This window comes from Salvelinus sp. IW2-2015, linkage group LG20 (assembly GCF_002910315.2).
Source record: "Salvelinus sp. IW2-2015 linkage group LG20, ASM291031v2, whole genome shotgun sequence".
In the NCBI taxonomy this organism is placed as follows: Eukaryota; Metazoa; Chordata; class Actinopteri; order Salmoniformes; family Salmonidae; genus Salvelinus; species Salvelinus sp. IW2-2015.
This window is the reverse complement of record NC_036860.1, coordinates 75,554,944-75,576,293: the sequence shown is the minus strand read 5'-3', so window position 1 is coordinate 75,576,293 and position 21,350 is coordinate 75,554,944. Positions and strand designations below refer to the sequence as shown.

The 21,350-nt window shown below is 42.4% G+C and overlaps 1 protein-coding gene across 1 annotated transcript in view; it reads right to left on the bottom strand.

The window, feature by feature from the left end:
• Nucleotides 1-11,406, bottom strand: part of LOC111981050 (TRIO and F-actin-binding protein) — an 18,130-nt gene extending 6,724 nt beyond the window's left edge. The window contains exons 1-11 of the mRNA XM_070433706.1: nucleotides 10,982-11,406; nucleotides 9,331-9,387; nucleotides 8,671-8,739; nucleotides 8,461-8,550; nucleotides 8,208-8,317; nucleotides 6,260-6,732; nucleotides 5,385-5,615; nucleotides 5,072-5,183; nucleotides 1,905-2,064; nucleotides 1,639-1,752; nucleotides 612-698 (exon numbers count right to left, since the gene is read on the bottom strand). Coding sequence (XP_070289807.1) covers nucleotides 612-698; nucleotides 1,639-1,752; nucleotides 1,905-2,064; nucleotides 5,072-5,183; nucleotides 5,385-5,615; nucleotides 6,260-6,732; nucleotides 8,208-8,317; nucleotides 8,461-8,550; nucleotides 8,671-8,739; nucleotides 9,331-9,387; nucleotides 10,982-10,987 — 1,509 coding nt within the window. The 5' untranslated portion in view covers nucleotides 10,988-11,406. The remainder of the gene's footprint in view (nucleotides 1-611; nucleotides 699-1,638; nucleotides 1,753-1,904; nucleotides 2,065-5,071; nucleotides 5,184-5,384; nucleotides 5,616-6,259; nucleotides 6,733-8,207; nucleotides 8,318-8,460; nucleotides 8,551-8,670; nucleotides 8,740-9,330; nucleotides 9,388-10,981) is intronic.
• Between the last annotated feature and the right edge of the window lie 9,944 nt (nucleotides 11,407-21,350).

The following is a 21,350-nucleotide window of genomic DNA, read 5'->3' as shown; positions in this document are numbered from 1 at the left end:
TTCCTACTAAACAGCGTGCTTTCCTACTAAACAGCGTGCTTTCCTACTAAACAGCGTGCTTTCCTACTAAACAGCGTGCTTTCCTACTAAACAGCAGTAGTAGTAGGAAGACCACACAACGTCATCACGACTCCAGGTTTACTTACATATTATAGCAATATTCACGCAAAAAAGCTTTTCCACTGACGTTTCTAGCGTAATTTTACCGACACAAAAAGATGCCAGCTTGTCTAGTGTATTTTGTTGTGTCGACATTTGGAAAGTTTACCAAAAAATGTTGTTTTCCATCAGGCCTGTCGTGAATGTTTTTGTTTTTTTACTCACATAAAAAGGTTGGCTGGAAATCTGGTTTATGCATTCATTTCCCAAAAATATAGATTCTTATCTTTCATTTGACACCCAATTTGATATGCGCCTATGAACTTCACGTTGGTGCTTATGGGTCCTTTTACATGGACATGCCCAGAGTTATCTGACCGGTCAGAATTATAATGCATGTCTTCCGGCCACATCGATACACACGCATCATTTGTGACGTTGTCAGCCAACCCGTCTACAGATGAAAACATTAGACCTTTATGCCTGCACACAAATACACAGTGAACCAGTACCGTGTTCAGGAACTGAAGTTCGTTCCTCAGACAGCTGATCTCCTTGTGCAAGTACTGCACCTCATTCTCCTTCACCCTGAGAAGAACCTGTGACAAAACAAAATATAATATTATTACAAGCTAACAAGAGTGATCAACCCAACATCTAAGACACTGAGCAGACAAAGAGCAACTGTCCCTAAAAACATTATTTAGAAGAAACATTTACTCTGTCAAAATTGACTACAAAGTGTAAATAGGATGATTGGTCATAAAGTCAGTCTCATCCAAAATAGAGTTTTGTGAGACTTGTCGTCGTAACCGCAACTCAGCGTAAATTAAGGTTGGGTTTGTTTCATACCTGCCCACATCTGGTAATCATTAATTCAGAGTACAGTAGAACGCAACCCGATCGTAATGCCTGTGGTAACTTTGGGTTGACTAGTTAGGGACCACCGGTAAATTACACAATGCACATGGAAAAATATGTTAAAAGTCCAATAGCTCCAAATTTCAGTGACTTAACCTCCAAATATACATTTTATTAATTCAACTATCCCCGGAGGTAGGCTATCCAAAGTCAAATCAATTTTGCCACGGTCGCACAATAGCCGACTGACGCTAAATGGCAAAATAAATAACTCTTCCCACCTGCGAATACACACACAAACACCCCCCCAAAACAACTCTCGGTTGAATTAAGTCATGGCCGCTAGCATTTCTTAATGAACCAAATCTAAAAACTAGGCCAAATCAGGAAGTGCAGTCACCCTTTAACAAATTCACTTGTGTGTTAAAACTGTCTCCTTGGGGCAGTGTCCAACAGTGTGTTTCAGTGTGCAGTCAATGATGCATTTACGTAAAAATTCACACCACACACATTCAAGGCATTGCCCTACATAGTAACCAACTGCACGCTGCTTTTCATAATCCCTTCCCTTTCTATTCAAACATGAGACAAGTGCCCCCTATGTCATTGTTGTAGGTAGAGAGGCTTGTTATGGTTGAGGGGCTCTACATCTTATCTCCTCCCCTCTTCCTGACCCACCTCCAGCTCACAGGACGGCCTGTCCTGGTTGTCGTGGGAAACGCCCTCCGACCCCTGGCCCGTGACGATGGAGCGCATGCGGGTGATCTCCTCTGTCAAACGGGCCTGTAGGTCCTGAAAAGTGAAAATTGACAGTATTGAGCATACTGACAAACCGCTGAATGTGTCGTATAGATAGGCATTGCTTGTCTATAACAAAAGTGTTAGGGTAGAGTAGGCTAAATGCACAGGACCAGCTGATAAAGACCTCCAGACTCCTGGCTCACCTGGTTCTCTTTCCTCAGCTGCTCCAGCTCTCTCTCCTTGCGAGTGATGTCTTTCTCCCTCTCCCCGTTGCTCTGCTCAGCCCTGTTCAGCTCCAGACACTTCTGGGAGTACCTCTCAGACAGGCCGGACAGCTCCCTCTGCAGGGCCTGGGTCTCTAACCTGAGGGGACGAGAGAGGGTACAAACATTTAATTTATATAAACTGTATATTACAGTAAATACTATATTATGCCAGAGATTAAAAGCAAAACTGGAGACACTACTGGTATTCTGTAGAAAACTTGACACTGCACTGGCTGTGCACAGTCAAAACAGTAGCAGCCATGTTGTGTTTACATGGCAGACCATTACATGAATAACAGTCTTTCAAAAAAATCTAACCGTGAAAATGAGTGAGGGTGGGTGTGCTTTGTTCTGAGTAAATCTGTTTTCATTTTGGTACAACAGTGGTTTGGTACAGACATTTTGGTACAACAGTGGTTTAGATGGAAACCTCTGCCCACACCCATCAACCACAAATGCAAAAAGAAAATCATAATTGACACACACACGTAAATGTAATGTTCATTAACATTGTATGCACAACAAATCCTTTGACTTTTTGCACATCGTTACAGACGGAATTTGAAATAGATTCAAGTGTGTCACTGGCTTACACACAATACCACATACGGTAATGTCAAAGTAGAATTATGTTTTTCGAATTTAACAAATTAATCAAATATGAAAAGCTGAAATGTTTTAAGTCACTAAGTATTCAACCCCTTTGTTATGGCATGCCTAAATACATTCAGGTGTAAAAATGGGCTTAACAAGTCACATAGTAAGTTGCATGGACTCCGTGTTTAATATGGTTTTTGAATGACTACCTCAAATACTATTATCTGTAAGGTCCCTCAGTCGAGCAGTGAATTTCAAACAGATTCAACTACAAAGACCAGGGAGGTTTTCCAATGCCTCGTAAAGGGCACCTATTGGTAGATGGGTAAAAAAAACATTGAATATCCCTTTTGAGCATGGTGAAGTTATTAATTACAATTTGGATGGTGTAACAATACACCCAGTCACTACAAAAGATACAGGCATCCTTCCTAACTCAGTTACCGGAGAGGAAGGATACCTCTCAGGGAATTTCACCATGAGAACAATGGTGACTTTAAAACAGAGTTTAATGGCTGTGATGGGAGAAAACTGAGGATGAATCAACATTTTTAGTTACTCCACAATACTAACCTAAATGACAAAATGAAGCCTGTACATCTCAAGGGTGATCAATGGAAACAGGATGCACCTGAGCTTAACTTCAAGTCTTATAGCAAAGGGTCTGAATACTTTTGTAAAACAATGCTAAAATGTCTAAAAACCTGTTTTCGCTTAGTCACTATGGGGTAGTTTGTGAAGAGTGCTGAGAAACATTATTATTATTTTTTCATCCATTTTAGAAGGCTTTAACGTAACAAAATGTGGAAAAAGTAAATGGGTTTGAATACTTTCCGAAGGCACTGTACATGTACAAATTACCTCGACTAAGCTGTACCCCCGCACATTGACTAGGTACCAGTACCCCCTGTATATAGCCTTGTTATGGTTATTTTATTATTTACTTCAGTTTATTTAGTAAATATTTCTGCATTGAACTGCATTGTTGGTTAAGGGCTTATAAGTAAGCATTTCACGGGTAAGGTCTACACAGGTTGTATTCAGAGCATGTGACAAAATGTTATTTGACTATAGCATGATCAGAGCATATGATAAATTAACTAAATTGAAATGTATATACAAATTAACAATTGCAAAGCATGCCGAGTATTATTCTATTGAGCTCCACCCCAAAACAAGTCCAATAATAATACCCAGTGTGCTTTGCAGTTTATTTTGGTATGTTCATTTTCACATTTTGGTAATTTAACAGACACTCTTATCCAGAGTGACTTGCTCAACTAGCATATCACAGTCATGGCAAGTAAAATGTTTTTGTAACCCTTACTGAGAACGTTGTTGCTGTTCAGGTCAGCTAACTGCAAATACATTTTTGTATTTTAAAATACATGTATTTTAATGACATACATTACAAAAATAAAAGTATGTTGTAGTTTATTTTGATATATTGACCTTTATAGTATTTTGTAATTGTATTTTGTCCATCCCGGACCACAGGCTTAGTGGTAAAATGCACAGGAGGGGATACTTCAGGCAGAGCTAAATTCAGTAACCTGTCAAATGTTTGTGTTCCTAGTTCCAACAGAGCAGTAATATCTAACAATACACAAATCTAAAAAGTAAGAAATATTAGGATGAGCGATGTTGAAGTCCGGAGTATATACAGTGCATTCGTAAAGTATTCAGACACCTTTACTTTTTTCACATTTTGTTACATTACCTTATTCTAAAATTGTTTTTTTTTTATCCCTCAAACTGCACACATTAGCCCATAACGGCAAAGCAAAAACAGGTTTTTAGAAATTTTTGGGATGGTGCCAGGTTTCCTCCAGACGTGACGCTTGGCATTCATGCCAAAGAGTTGAATCTTGGTTTAATCAGACCAGAGAATCTTGTTTCTCATGGTCTGAGAGTCCTTTAGGTGCCTTTTGTCAATGTTCTTCTCAGAGGCAACCCGGAACATGTCCCAGTTTACGTGATCATAACAGTCTTTAAGCAAGGATTCCGATTGGTCAGATCAGCAGTGAATAGACCTTAGCACGGGTACTTCCTGTTGGGAGTTTCTGCCTATAGGGGGTAGCAAAATGGAGTCGTGATCCGATTTACCTAAGGGAGGTCGGGGGAGGGCTTGTAGCCCTACCGGAAGGGATAGTAACAACGGTTGAGTTTTTAAAGTGTGAGTACTGCAGGCGATGTGTTGATAGAACTTCGGTGGCGTTTTCCTCAGATTTTCTTTATTAAAGTCCCAGCTATAATAAATGTGGACTTGGGATATGCGTTTTCCAGTTTGCAGAAGGTCCAGTGTAGTTCCTTGAGAGATTATGCAAATATATTTTATTTTTTTTGGAAAGCAACATCATCTCCAACATTTTCTTGCATCCATCTGACCATGCAGACTGCAAAGTGAATGGAAAGAAAGTGCTTGTGACTAAATGATGGTACAAAGAAAGGGTGTACTATGTATGTAAAGGTGTGTGTTAGGAACGGGTTGTGTTTTGAGCACTCACTGCTGCTGTGTGCGTAGAGTCTGTGTGTTGGCACTCCCTCCACCAAGCCTCTTTGCCTTCTCCACCTCTCTCTCCAGCTCCTCCCTGTGGGCCTTCTTCAGTGTCTCCATAACTAAACCACAGAGAGAAAAGGGAGGAATGTGATGTTATCAGATCTCAAATCAAACAAACTGTATTACCCCATGAAATGCTGTGGTGTTGACTGTTCCATTCTGACGTCACACGCGCTCATAAACAAAAAAGTCCTTGAATTGGGGGCTAATGACATCCATGTACAATTTTGACCTGACCCCATGATCCTGTGACCCCTGACCTTGTGCTGTGTCCTGGGTCTCCTCCCTCAGCACCCGGTCCCTGTCCCTCTCCAGCTCTCTGGTCTCACGGGCATGCTGCTTCTGCAGCTCCTCCAGGGCCTGTTTGTGGGCCCGCTCCATGGCTGAAGGCTGCGGCCACACGTAGCTCCCGACCACAGCTACCTCCCCCACCTCCCCCACCCCATCTCCCTCCTGCAAACGCGCTCCAGCTGCTGCCTCAGAGACGCCACCTGAGTGTCACAAAGGTAGAGAGGCGGTAAAGCTCACTGAAACGAAAAGAGAGGCGGCGGGGTATGTAATTACTGGGTTGAACCGAACTGRCATGCGAGTMGTGATGGGGSATTTGAATGCCATATTCCATGCAGTCATATCAATCCCACACATCAGGCAGGTCATGTGTCTCAAAGGAAAAGTTAGGGACTGTATGGATCATAGACAAAGGGACAGTGCAAGGAGTACATTCATCTGGATCAGATTCCCGCAACCCCATGATATGATTGTATGGTCTGCACGAGTCCTAAAACTACCCCTGTGAAAACACAGTAGTCAACAGCACACTATACAATGTTATCACATGACACATCACTCAAAGATGGAATGAGACTTTCAGCAGTGTTTCCACTATCGACATCTGATAAACTCACAGTTCTAGAACCAGAGAAATGTCGTCTTACTTAATTTTTCCTGGGCAAACCGGTATTGCTAACTAAGCCCCTATTACACCCTCCTCCTTGGTATTTTGAAGACTGACAGGGTCAGTATTACTGCAGAGGGCCTGATTACCATCCTGCATGCATAATAGAGCAAGCCTAGTGTTAAAGAGTTAAACTTCATCTGTAGATGAATCATCTAGATGAAGAGTAAATTTGCATTTATTTATTGTTTGCAAATTGAAAAACATCTCCACGCACTACCTCCCTCTGCAGCGCCTCATTGGCTGGATGGCTGGACCGTGAGCCCGTTGGCAGTAGTGACCTCATCTCCTTTAGTGGCAGCCGCTCAAACTCTGCCCACTTTTTCTCAATGTCCTCCTCTGCTCTTATCCTGGGATCTGAGCCTACACCTGGCCCTTTCCTCGACAGCACCTGCTCCCATGTGCTACTGGTCACATCTCTGCTCCTCTCCTCCTGCCATTGGGCGTGCTCCCTGCCCTGCCCCTCCCCTGCCTCTCTCTGAGTGGCTGGCAGAGGGCTGGAGGGGACGGGCACTGGTGACAGCTCAACACAGTCAAATCGGCGTACAGAGGTGGTGGTGGTTTCTGATCCAGCATCACCGTGGCGAGAAGGTGGTCGATGAGTGGAGGCCAGGGAGCGAGAGTTCTCCTTGTCACTACTGCCCTCAGGCAGTCTGGAGGAGAGGAAGGACAGGGAGAGACCAAGTCAGACAGAGAGAGCGCAGATTGATAAAGTGACAGTATAATAGGGCTGTGGCCGTCATTACATTTTGTCAGACAGTTATTGTCATGCAAAAGACTGCCTGTCTCACGGTAATTGACCGTTAATTAACAAACACATTTAGCATCTCCAGGCCTCCACACATACAAGCCACTGATGCAGACCTTTGGAACATCTAGATAAAAATAAAGTAATGAATCAACATACACCATCACAAGAATCCATTATTTATTTTAGTAAGGTCTAAAGAAACAAGATAACAACATGTATTTCAGGAGAACAGAATATGAGTTGGCCTACTGCATGTTATCTGGCTATGCTCCATGCCATAGACTTGTTCATTTAGCTGACAAGATATGCTTATAAGTCCCGTGCAATCATTTTATATTATATGATTTTATAGTTCGAAGAATATAATTTAACTTAGCTGAATAAAATAGAAAGTATATTTTTCCCCATTTGGAACGAGTGCGCATATGAGCTTAAAAGCGATAATTTGAAACAGGTCCTATAGACTAGATTTAAAAGTTATTTGGCAACTTTAGTTGTGAATGATACAAACCTTAGAATATGTTTTGATTTCTAAGACATATGGACTGCATGATGAGACTATAGACTATTGAGGATTTGAGAAAGTACCAGAAGAAGTTTGCAGTCTGCTCCTTGCCTCAGGCTGCACAACCGTTGTCTCATCAAGTGAGTATTCTGTAGGCTAGACCAATTAGGTACCAAATACTGTATTGTATAACAGCTCAATCAATTTTAATTCAGGGTTTTTGTTCCGGCATGGGCTCATATAGGCCTATGCATAAGCTCAAATATGAGTAYGGGTGTTGTGAATGAATCTTAGAAAGCGCTGTCCATTTCCTTGTGTTAGGCTTTGAAACAACATCCACAACGACCATGTTTTACTCTCAGTTTCAACCTGCTGTTGAACTTTTCTTCAAATTGATCACAGTGAGGTGAGTTTTAAAAGCATGAGACTGTTTTGATCATAAGTGTTTGATGTGATATTTGACTGCGTTTGCATTGCTGTCAGAGTGGTTAGAGGGACAATAGAGCCCTGAGTACCAGGTCATTAGGACCTGATGGTTGTTAGCAACTTGGGTACTACCAAAGCATGTCCCAAGTGCATAAGAGGAGATTACCACGACTCAACTGTCACATGGAATTTTACTGCGGTCATGACTCACGACTGATAATATATGGTCACCGCAACAGCCCTATCACACAATATCACTACATAAAATAAATCCCTGGTGAATCACTATGTAAGCAACATAACATTACAAATGATTGAGACTTGAAGTAATCCACAACTGCCCAAGGACTTAGTAGCCCACCTGTACACCAGTAGAAGAAAACAATAGGCCTCCTTATGTGACTTGTGTATTTGCCAGCTGGGACACAGAGGGAGGAGGAACTCACTGTGTAAGGTCTGGAGAGCTGCTGGGCCGAACACTCTTCCTCAGAACCTCAATCCAGTTCCTCCTGATCCCTGCAGTCATCGCTGACAGTGTSACAACTKCCTCCCTCGTCTGRCCGACAGAGAGGASAGAMRAGTAGAGTAAGAAATGGAAAGGGTGTGGTGAGGGAAAGAGGAGAACGAGATCATTCAAATACCAGTCACTCATCCTCACATAACATAGAAAATTATTGGAACAGTGAAAGACAAACTCACCTGTATTTGAAATCCATAGTTCTTCTCWACATCAAACTCAGACACTTTAACACAAGACTTCAGGTCAACCTCCCCGTCCAGATCATCCTTCTGTAAGACACAGTTAGGAACAAACAAGTAAGACTACAGACACATATCAATAACTCACAATGYATYCCTAAGACAATTATTGCAATAGTCAAAATAACTTTGAMGCMATTGAAAACGTACCTCCTCCGCCCCAGAGTCTCTGTAGTACCTCAGACCAGCATCGGTCAACACAAACCAGTGCTTCTTCCACTGCAGACACACACAAGCCACCAGTTAAACCAGCACTATTTGACCAATCCGATRCATTAATGCACACAAGCAGCTAAGTGACAGTTCACAGCAAGACATCGTTCAAATCAAGTTAACATGGACCAATGAAACCTATGGAGTACACAGTGTTTAAGACATTATGACAAGTATAAAAAGAGTGCTTAAAGTGATGTATGGGTCATTAAGTGTTTGTACTGTGAATTCAAAATGAGTTCAAACACATAACATACAAACCTAGCACATAGATGAAACAATGAGCCACAAGCTCATATGAGGATGTTTCATACTCAGTCTTATCCTGCTAGAACATACCGGTTGTGCCTGCCTGGGCACACCAAGCTATTACTGGGATAACACATGGATAGTCTGCAGCTATCGCCTTACGCACAAGCTTTCTCATTAGGAGAGRGGGAAAGAGGGAGAGAGAAAGGAGGAGAGGAATCAAACAAGAAACCAGAAGGGAAGAGAGCTAGAAAGAAAGAAGAAAACAGATAAACAAGTGATACATGACTYCTRACTARATAAGACAAGAAAGAAAGTCATAAGAAATGAAGAAAAACATGACTTCACCTCTCCATTCTCATCCAGTTTTGACATCCATCCCTTCTTGAAGTTAAGGAGGTCGGGCTACAAGGAAAGAAGACAAAGTGTCAGGTTAACGGAACCTTTTGAAGAAGTGAGACAAACACAAAAGTAGAACAAAGGATGCCAGTGTAGGATGTTCACAATACAAAGACCAACAGGCGTTCCATGCAGTTAGTGCACCATGGCAAACACCTACGTGTACATTCAAATGTGTGAGGACATGGAAGTTGAGGGTTTTTAGAAGTGTTAAAGGCAACAGGAAACAAAAAAAGCACACCTTTGAGTGATGAGAAGACAGAAGAAAAAAAACATTGCTAATGTAACAGTAATATAATCAACATAGACATGGGGAACTAGAGCAGAATACTATGTAGAGAGATTTGCAAGGTCATTAAATCTACAGTCAGAATGAGACCAGAGGTTTCACCATCTACATCACTAATACTAACAGCTTCTAGGGTTCAAACATGGATTATACATTTTAAAAAATCGGACTAATATGTTACTGACATTTAACCACTGCAGCCTCAACTATTTCTAGGAATCTTTTCAGTTTGAGGGTGATGGGAACAGGGGAAAACCTGTGAGGTACGTTACAGAGGAGGTGATCCTGGATCAAAATTAGGAAACTTTTCCCATCTACATTCCTCAGTTTGGGTCTTTATCGCCTTAAACCCTCCATCACTGCCTGTTCTCACTGGAACTCATAAGTTGTCACATTGTAACCACCACTGTGCTTTGTTCCAGCCAAACCATTACAAGGCCTGAGGAGCATTAACAGGCAGATAGATGTATGGTTACAGCATGAGGTAGACTTAGAACGACCTTACCATGAGATGACTAATGATAATAAAATGTGTCATCGTGGTAACTACGAGCATACTGGTGTGTGTATGTGTGTCTCAAAACATTTAGCCTACAAATTCTTTAAAATAGTTTTGAGATTAGATGAAATAAACTAATAGTTGGCAACAGGAAACATCGTTGACAAGCTGTTAACGGTATTTCAGCAAATAGACGTTTTTCGAAGTGCCAGGATGAGGATGACCCACCCACACCCAGAAGTATACCCTTAAAAACACTTGCTTATTAATTTGAAGGGATAAACTATATGTTGTTTGAATAATCATTCATTTATAGATTCCTCAAAGGCCAATTACAAATATTCTAAATTATAAGGGATCTAACAAAACAAACGATTGGGGCGAGGTGTTCGTTTGCACATGCAAACAGTCAACATATGGAGCTCAATGTTGCTCCAATTCAATTGACACTTAGAACTAAACAATTGGATAACCCTAATGCGCTTACATAAATACAATACGCATACATTTTTGATTAGCCCTGATACATTTTGCCAATGGCATAAATTACAGCCACAGGTACGCAAAAAAACATAACGTGATGTATAGAAAACAAACTATAAAACAAAGAATTAAAGGCCACGAAACACAAGAATATGACACACCCATTCCTCGAATAAAAATGTAACCATTTTAACCCCAATGTTGCCTAGTGGTTGAGGCGAACAATTAAACATTATGGCAACAATGTCTTGGAACACGGTTCAGTTATAGGCACAAAAAAATTGAAATGTAATTCAAGTAGTGGCATCAAGGCACAAGAGCAAACGTACCGTCATGTTCGTAGGACCCAGGAGGCAGTTGAGAGAAAAACAAGTAAACACTTAAAATAAAAAATATTGTTGCAATAGCCTACTCGTCCAACAAGTTTATTTGGTACCAATGTGATCGGGGTTGAATAATTATTGCTTCAGTTTTATACCTGCTGACCCGTTCGCTTAAAAACTTGTCTGCCTAGCAGGAAGGCTAAAAAATAAAACAAACCCCGCCATTTCTACCCATCTTGGTCGGTGAACCGTATCTTATCGATCAAATGTATTTCCCATGGACTATTTCAACAGAAACTGAAGATCATATACATCGTTGACACATACAACTCTTGAAAGCCACAATTTCACAACTTTCCTGCAGTTTGTTACGATGTTTTTCGTCCTACACTCTCGCCCTGTTTACCACTTCCTGGGCGGATCTGTAAGAATCGTTTGTGCAAACAAGCTAACCAATCAAGTGATCAGTAGGCTTCTCAGAACACTTGAATATTGAAATATAGACCGTACACTGCCAAAAAAGCAACCAATGACACCTACTTCCAGACCACATAGCTTCTACTAAAATACACATCAAAGCATTTATGACATTCCTTAGTTGAGTAGCTAGATTCTTTATGCTGACCACGTAAAATCTTGGGAGGTTTAGGAGGCTATTTTACGCCGATTCTCATGCAAAACGTTTATTAAACGGTAGCAAAAGGTATCACACGGGAGGGACTTACCTGCATTTGTCCAATAGAAACTCTTGTTTAAGTTGCAAAACGTTCCCAACGGTTTGGACTAATGATTACACCCCAGGCCAAGAATTTGAAACACCCAGCAGCCCACTGTAGACAAAGCTCACTCTATGAAATCCCAGTAGGGTTCAGGTGAAAGAAACAGACCTACAACCCACCAGCATACTTCAAAGTCTGAATTAAATTGAGTAATGTTAAAAGAAAGCATTGAAGTCACACTGCATTTGAATTGATAGAGCAGGCCTATACCAGTTTATAAAAGCAGTTTATCACAACTTCTTGAATTCATAACCTGAATAAATAGACCGATATGTGTTTGTAACATTGTAAACAAAATAGACTGCATGCAGGAGGAAAACATTGTAAAACTAAACATTCAGATTAGATATACTGTACACTAATAAGCGTGTGAGTAAATAAATACTAGATGTTGACCATTATTCAAAGCAGCAACAGGGCAATAAATATTAAAGACACAAAAGCCCTTCTATAATAGGATCGGAGAAGGAAGTTTGGATGTGGGCAGGTGAATGTGCACTCTGGCCTTTTCTCAATTGGATTTGCTCAACTTCTGCATCCTCTCTCCTCCATCCTCTCTCACCTCCTTTTGAAAAAGGTAAAAGGTAATCGAGGAGAGGCAGTGAAGAGAGGGAACGTGTAGAATGTATAGATAAAACGATATGTAGTATATTGTTTATAAACATGTGCATGCTTTTATCCTCTGACATAACGAAGCTGGTTCAAAGGGGGTGTGTCAGATTTCTAAACTCCTCTGCGAAGGACTCTGGTAGGATACACATGACTATCCCCGATGAAAGGTGGCTATCGAGGAGGGAAGGACACTCTTCCGTTCGCCTACTAACGAATTGACATCTCCTCAATCACAACGGTTTCCGGATCACGGAGGAGAGAGGATGGAGGACAGACTTTTACCCAAATGAGAAAAGGCATATAAATGCCATGCCCCTTAGTAGAGGAAGTTTAGTTTATGTAAACTGAAGGAAAAGTAGTCTGATGACCTGTGTACATGGGACACCTTCTGCATTAAATTAGACAACCTCCATAAAACAATGTACAATTTGATAGAGGCACACACAAGTACACCTGTACCTGCATTTGTTCCAAGGAAGAGCTGTGTTGTGCCCTCCATGGACTGGCCTCCTCCTCTATAGTGGGGCTGCTGGGCCTCTGTAAAGGATGAGATTGTAATTATTAGTGTAAATGTTTCTGGTGTTTTGTGGTGTAAAACTGAGTGGGTTGAGCATAACACGTCAACCCTGTAACCCATAGAGAGACAGGCTACACATTTTTAACAATGTCATTTTTTGTGAAGTTTGCATTCAATTGTCACTCCGTGTTGCACACAACAAGCTTCCATTCCCCCTGTCACAAGGGGATTTATGGCTGATTTAAGATGAAATCGTCAACCCAGTTAAGGTCAACCCTGTTACTTTATTTGGCACTTAATCGGCACTTACTATAGTTTTTTATTTAACCTCTTGAGATGGGAAAACTAGTTTTTCATGAAGTTGAACATGTGCTCTTTATGACAGAATGTTAAAATTAGGTGAAATAAAACGATTATTTTGAACAAGTTACAGTACACTTCTCAAAAGGCACTGCTTTGGCGGAACGACTCACCTGCATGTGCAAAGAGGTGGACGAGTGTACTCGAGACAGTCTACCGCTGCTGCCATTTTGCCATTCTATGTGGTTTCTCTCTAGGTCCCCTGAGTCATCTAGCCACTCTCTGGAGGGATGCTTGGAGAGGGAGTGGCTGAAACATCAGACACGTGACTTTAGATACAACATATTAATACTTAAAAAACTGTCAGTGACACAATACTTATGTCACATCTGAAATACAGAGGGAGAAACCACTTATAACTTCCTCTTACAGCATTACGTTGCGGTCAACAATGGAAAACCCTAACCTTGCTGGTTTGAAGAGCTCCTGTCTCCCTGAGGGTAGATTTGGAGTCTGTCCCACATGACCAAGCCGCTCCCTTTGGAGGACAGGCTTGACCTTTGGTAGATCGGCCATCATGGCGTACTCTTCCCTATTCCTCTCCGTTGACTCCCCCGACAACTGGCCAGACTCCGAGGACTCCATGGAACTCTGGGACGAGGTGTGCCTTTGCATCTGAGGGGAGGGACTTAGGTTGCGGTTGGTCAATACTTTTGTGTTTGGGGAGGAGCTACGAGTCTCCAGACCCTGCTTACTACTGTTACTCCTAGTGGTTTCCCAGGTGACAGCAGAGGCCCTCTGAGAGGGGGCAGATGTTTTGTTCTCTCTGCCTTCTCTGGATGGGGAGATGCTATGTAGGAAGTGGGTGGAGCCTCGCCAGGCGCCAGGGGAGGGGTTAGAGTCAGGCCGAGCATCACCGTAAGTGTTTTTTCTCTGGTAAGAGAGGCTGGAGTCACCACCACTGGTGGTTTTCCTGAGGAGTGACTGACCTGGTGGGTCATTGCGTCTTTTGGATGGAGTGGAGTTGCGACTGTCATGGCTCCTGTCTCTTATACACATCTAGATGTGTATAAGAGACAGATCATAGCCTCTCCTAGAGGGAGAGGAGGTAGGACGATCACGACTTTGACTTCTGACAGAGCTGTTCGTCTCTGATTTACAAAGCAGTGATTGGCCAGGGGCATCATATCCCTTTCTCGAAGGGGAGGAGCTTCGACTGTCTCGACTTTGACTATTCAGGTAGTTTTTGGATTCACTTTTGCGCAGTGATGACTGGCTCGGGGTATCATAGCCTCTCCTAGAGGGAGAGGAGCTTCCACTGTCACGACCTCGACCATTTCCATAGCCACGTGTCTCACTTTTGCATAGCAGGAATTGACAAGGAGTGTCAAAGCCACGTCTAGAAGGGGAAGAGCTACCACTTTCATAGGCATGAACATTTAAGTCATTCCTAGAAGCTGATTTCCGCAGAGATTGTCTTTCGGCATCATAACCCTCCCTAATGGGAGAGCCACACCGGCCGCCGTGTTGACTATGACCATTGAGAGAACTGTTTGTTTCAGATTTGCAAAGGAGGGACTGGCTGGTGGCATCGTAACTCCTCCTTGAAGGAGAAGAATTGCGACTTTCACGACCATGACCATTTATCAAGCTGTTCCCATCAGATTTGCGAGGCAGGGTTTGGCTGGAGGTGTCATAAGCCCTCCTCGAAGGAGATGAGCTTCTGCTGTCACGGCCATTTAGGGACTTACTTGTTTCAGATTTGCGGACCAGAGATTGTCTGGGGCTTTCGTAACCCCTCTTTGAAGGGGCGGAGCTTTGAGTGTCACATCCACGACCATTTACGGAGCTGTCTGTCTCATTCTTGCGCAATGCACTTTTAAAATATGCAACAGAGTTGACCTGTGATATGGAACCAACTGAACTGGCCATCGATATTACGTTTTTATTCAAGCCTCTAATATCAACACCTCGTCCATAAGAGCTCTGGGGGGGACCTCTATAAGTCTGAGACCAGCCCTCAGAGTCTAAGCCCCGCCTGTTGAGGGAGGTGGTACATTCACTTTGTTTGAATGGGGAGGTGTTTCGTAAGGGTGAAGAGGAGCGGGACAGAGAGGAGCTTTGTCTCGATGAATTTAACTTCCCAGACTCCTGATAGGAAGGRGAGTTTCTTCTAYTGTATGAGCTGTTGAMACCCCTCCGGTTAGTGGAGGCCAGRGATTCTGCTATCTTAAAAGGGGTGGGGCTTGGGGAGCGAGGGCCCACCTGAGCCTCAACCTCGATGGTGAGATCAAATGCGTCAGGAGGTTCAGGGATTTCCAGAGGCAGGTCTGGGTTTAGTATCTCTGGGTTTAACCTCTCCGAKGCCAGCCCCAGGTTAGGGTTCCTRAARGGGATGGTAGCTTTGGGYTCAGGGCTCCGGTTGCTGTAGAGGGGGTGTCCCCTCTCTGAATGGCGGTAAACGGGAGGGGGGCTCTGATCCCTGAGAGAACGGGCTCCTCCCGCCCTCCCCAGAGAGAAGTAGCCACTTTCACGATTCCTTTCTTCTTTTAACCCTAAAAAAGAAAAACACTCCATCACATGGTATACTAAACTGTAATTATTGTTACATTCCAAAGAGTTCTAAGGACGTCCACAACACAGTTCTACAAGATACTTCCACACTACTATCAATAAGTCCCACCTCAACCTGAACACAGGTACCTGACAACATCATCATGTAAATAACACCTATGGCTGTAATAGGATACATGTGGTTAAGTGCAGTCCTCACTTGAGTGTCTGCCAATCCTGCCCCTGCTGTTGTCCTCCTCCATCCAGGCTTTGGGGTTGGTTCGGTGGGGTGGTGGGTCCAGGTGGGTCATGGTGAGGTGGGTTGAGCGGTGTCGGAGAGGCAGGTAGTCGTCCTCTGCACTGATGGAGCCACTGAGATCAGCGTAGACACTCTGGTCCCGACAGCTGGAAGAGGAGATAGTGTGAAGAGGAGATGGTGATATAATGGTGGAGAGAGGGAGAGAATGAGGGAGTGAGAAAGTATACAGTTGAAGTCGGAAGTCATTAAAACTCATTTTTCAACCACTCCACAAATGTCTTGTTAACAAACTATAGTTTTGTCAAGTCGGTTAGGACATCTACTTTGTGCATGAATTTTTCATTTTCCATTGGTTTTGTCTTGTCTTCCTTCACACCTGGTTCCAATCCCATCAATTACATGTTGTGTATTTAACCCTCTGTTTCCCCTCATGTCCTTGTCGGAGATTGTTTTGTTTGTATGTGATGTGCATTTTAGTGTTGATGTGCGACAGGTTTTGTACCCACATTGATATTTTGTACATTTTGGTTGTTTTGGAGTTTGTTCAGAATTTATTAAAGAACTTCATTTATACCAAGTTCGTTCTTCTGCACCTGACTTCCCTGCCACCAACACGCACCCCTTACAATGACACAAGTCATTTTTCCAACAATTGTTTACAGACAGATTATTTCACTTATAATTCACTGTATCACAATTCCAGTGGGTCAGAAGTTTACAAACACAAAGTTGACTGTGCCTTTATACAGCTTGGAAAATTCCAGAAAATGATGTCATGTCTTTAGAAGCTTCTGATAGGCTAATTGACATCATTTGAGTTAATTGGAGGTGTACCTGTGGCTGTATTTCAAGGCCTACTTTCAAACTCAGTGCCTCTTTGCTTGACATCATGGGAAAATCTAAAGAAATCAGCCAAGACCTCAGAAAATAATTGTAGACCTCCACAAGTCTGGTTCATCCTTGGAAGCAATTTCCAAACGCCTGAAGGTACCATGTTCATCTGTACAAACAATAGTACGCAAATATAAACACCATGGGACCACGCAGCCGTCATACCGCTCAGGAAGGAGACGCGTTCTGTCTCCTAGAGATGAACGTACTTTGGTGCGAATAATGCAAATCAATCCCAGAACAACAGGAAAGGACCTTGTGAAGATGCTGGAGGAAATGGGTACAAAAGTATCTATATCCACAGTTAAACGAGACTTATATTGACATAACCTGAAAGGCCGCTCAGCAAGGAAGAAGCCACTGCTTCAAAACCGCCATAAAAAAAGCCAGACTATGGTTTGCAACTGCACATGGGGACAAAGATCGTACTTTTTGAAGAAATGTCCTCTGGTCTGATGAAACAAAAATAGAACTGTTTGGCCATAATGACCATCGTTATGTTTGGAGGAAAAAGGGGGATGCTTGCAAGCCAAAGAACACCATCCCAACCGTGAAGCACGGGGGTGGCAGCATCATGTTGTGGGGGTGCTTTGCTGCAGGAGGGACTGGTGCACTTCACAAAATAGATGGCTTCATGAGGAAAGAAAATGATGTGGATATATTGAAGCAACATCTCAAGACATCAGTCAGGAAGTTAAAGCTTGGTCACAAATGGGCCTTCCAAATGAACAATGACCCCAAGCATACCTCCAAAGTTGTGGCAAAATGGCTTAAGGACAACAAAGTCAAGGTATTGGAGTGGCCAACACAAAGCCCTGACCTAAATCCTATAGAAAATTTGTGGGCAGAACTGAAAAAGTGTGTGCGAGCAAGGAGGCCTACGAACCTGAATCAGTTACACCAGCTCTGTAAGGAGGAATGGGCCAAAATTCACACAACTTATTGTGGGAAGCTTGTGGAAGGCTACCCGAAACGTTTGACCCAAGTTAAACAATTTAAAGGCAATGCTACCAAATACTAATTGAGTGTATGTACACTTCTGACCCACTGGGAATGTGATGAAAGAAATAAAAGCTGAAAGAAATAATTCCCTCTACTATTATTCTGACATTTCACATTCTTAAAATAAAGTGGTGATCCTAACTGACCTAAGACAGGGAGTTTTTACTAGGATTAAATGTCAGGAATTGTGAAAAACTGAGTTTAAATGTATTTGGCTCAGGTGTATGTAAACTTCCGACTTCAACTGTATATATTGTCCCCCTAGAATCGCAATATGAGGCTCATTGACTACTTTGTTTACAAAGCATGCTGAATGAGTTTCTTGTTTGAAGTTCTTTGTACCTAGTTCGTAAATAAAATTTCCCCCCTGCAAAATACCTAAATATAAAGACCAATGAAATGCCAAGTCTCCAAAGATATCTCAACACAAGTGCAAAGAGTAAACAAACATTATTTTGTACTAAACATTTCTCCTTAGTGGAGCTTCTATCTCAGACACACACTAGAGCCAATAGATTCTTAAGAGAACCTGTCAGTGCTGTCGTCGTCGTCTCCGTCACAGATGTAGAGGTCACAGTCAGGGCTCAGGATGCACAAGGAGCTCTCCTCATAACCCAGCTGATCTCCGCTGACATCACAGAAGCTGGTCACCACTGACAGGCCATCAGAGTCCTCCTGATAGGTCATCGAGAACACACAGACCAATCACAACGTACAGCAAACAAAAACATCAGCCAATGGGGCTACAGATTACTTAATGTATTGAAGTGTAATACCATGTTAACTAGCACTTTCTGCAATTGTCAGTAATTCTGGTTAAACAAAATTCAATGTCCATTTTCACAAAAAACAAATACCAGACAAATACTGTTTGTACTATGAGAGGAAAGCAAACACTGACAAGATAAGACAGTGAGTAGCCATAGAAACTAAACGTTTTGTTGGAACTAGCACAATTGAACTCACTAGGCCTACAATGCCTCATTCATTTACAGATACATATTAACAATGAACACAGGTTTAACACAGTCATCGTTATCAAACCTGAACGCAACACCTCCAAGTCTCTCTTTATAGATCCATGCCCATATGGGGAAGTTCATGAACAGTGTCTCCCCTCTGTCTCACTCCTCTGTTCCTCAAGACGTCTCTCTCATACTCACAAGTTCTGTCTGTCGCTCGATTAGAGTTACACCGTTGTAACTCTACCTAGATTGTAGTTCTCCTCATTAYTATTTCATAGCAGTTTTTTTCTTGACATATACAACCCTYCTGGGTTGTCTTAAAATACATATTCTCATCTTCAGTTTGACTTSAATTMATGGCAATATMAACAACAACTTTATAATATYATAGTACWAGGTAGGTATACAAAAGGTATTGCAATGTGATACAGCAATGAAAAACAATGAGATAAGATCTGACTTCCACAAAATGTATATTTGCCTAATTTGTGGCAATCAAAGGCAAAACAAGGAGAGTGCTATGCTACCAATAAACAGTCGTGGCCTCATAAATGAATGCGCCTTTGCAATGACATACTATGTGTAGATGTGGGCCGGCCGGTGCTTTCTGTAACCTGCCTTCATGTATAATGTTACCAGTGATTCCCAAAAGGGCAGTAAATGATCTCCCTTCATTAATTTGTAATGGGAGCATTCTCTTCACCGCCCTCTTCATATCTTTTTCCTCATACGTTCCTCCTTATTCACTACACTCAACACGCAACACAGGGTCATACCTCACCAACGTCTGTTACTGAGCACTTTGTAGTCCATCTTCAGCACTGAGTGTTACTGGTTAAATATAGTAGCTTCCCCTTCCGAAACAATAGTCTGCTAGCCAAAGTTTAAGTAGACTCAAAGTCAACATTACCACTCAGCCATCTCCCTTACTTCCTCTTGTGTATTGATCCGTGACTGTCTGACCTCAATGTCTATCTGACCATTTCCCTGACCCCATATCTTACCTTCCACCTGTCTGTATAGGCCCAGATAATCCTATCACTCACCACTCTTCTAATCCCCTCTCCCTCTGTCTTGGCACTGGCATCCCTCTCCACTGCCTGTGGTGCTGGTAGTAGTGTTGGTGGAGGTCCAGTGGCTTGCCCTGGCTCCTTCTTCGCTGTGAGGCTCAGCTGTGGTGTTTCGGCTGTACCCGTGCCTGTACTCGTGCCCGAGTGCAGGTGCTTCTGGCGCAGGCAGTCGTGGCAGCGGGAGGAGTCGAAGATGTTGGGCTGGAACTTGGGACAGATAAGGTCATCACCGGAGAGGGGCATGGCGAGTCCGGAGGTGGCAGGCGCTCACTCATCGCACCCCTCAGAGAATACTGAGGAACAAAGGCTGTAAAGGCAGATAAAACCAAACACAGTATTTAATGAGCCTAAAACACCACAAAGTAGAAAAAGTGGTTGTGGTAAAACAGTAATACCAGTAGTACTTCAGGGAAAATTGTGAATTTCAAAGAATATACAGTAGTCCATGAGGAGAAAAAAACAGCTAAAATCCTTTCAACATTTATGTGAAATGTACACAGTGTAAGACATTGATGGGATATTATTACAGCGTAGTTGTAGTTGGACGATGTAGCAAAGCTGGAAGCAATGCTGTAGCATATTTGATCCACAAGGGTAATTATTTCATGGTTAGTGCGATAAAACGGAACAGTTAAGCTAAGTGAAAACTAATCACACAAGAGGATATAGTGAAACACAATACAGAAAGGAAGATGATAGAACTCTTTCCAGCATATCATTAATATCATTACTAAACGTCACTGAGAGCACTTGGTAACATCCCATTTAAAAACATTTCAGCAATGAAAATCTAAATACAAGTCAAAGTATTGAATAAATCATTGCTAGATTTCTTAATGTGTATTATTTTCCATTGAATTATTCTCTTCTGAATTTGAGAGTAAGAGGTTTTCAACAATACCTGACAGAAGACTCCTCAGCCGTCAGTTAAACTGAGTTAAACTCTAAATATGCCATTTAGAGAAAGATACTATACTGTCCATCAGACCCCCGGCACATGCCTCTTCCCCTGCTCACAATCCCCCCGAGGCTCTTACTCTTACATGGATCTGATTGGCTGTTCCGACAATGGATGAAACTGATGCACTTCTGACTGCCATGTTGGCTCTGCTTAACATTACAGAGAACATATCAGTCTGCCAGACCTAGAACCAATATGGAGTCAGTTGCATGACAGTTACTCTATTGAAGGTTGTATTAGATATCATGAGCTTTAGAAAGCAAAATGAACTGCTTGTGACAGATGGCACGCGTTAGCTCAGGTTAGTGTAAATAAATAAACACTGCTAAGGTATGAGAATGAGATACGACTGTTTTGGCGTAGTTGACTATTGATGCCTGTGTGGAATAAGCTGACTAGTAACTTATCCCGTGCTATGTAATAGGGGCTAGGTGACTGTTCTGGGATCTGTATTGAGCTGAGCTAA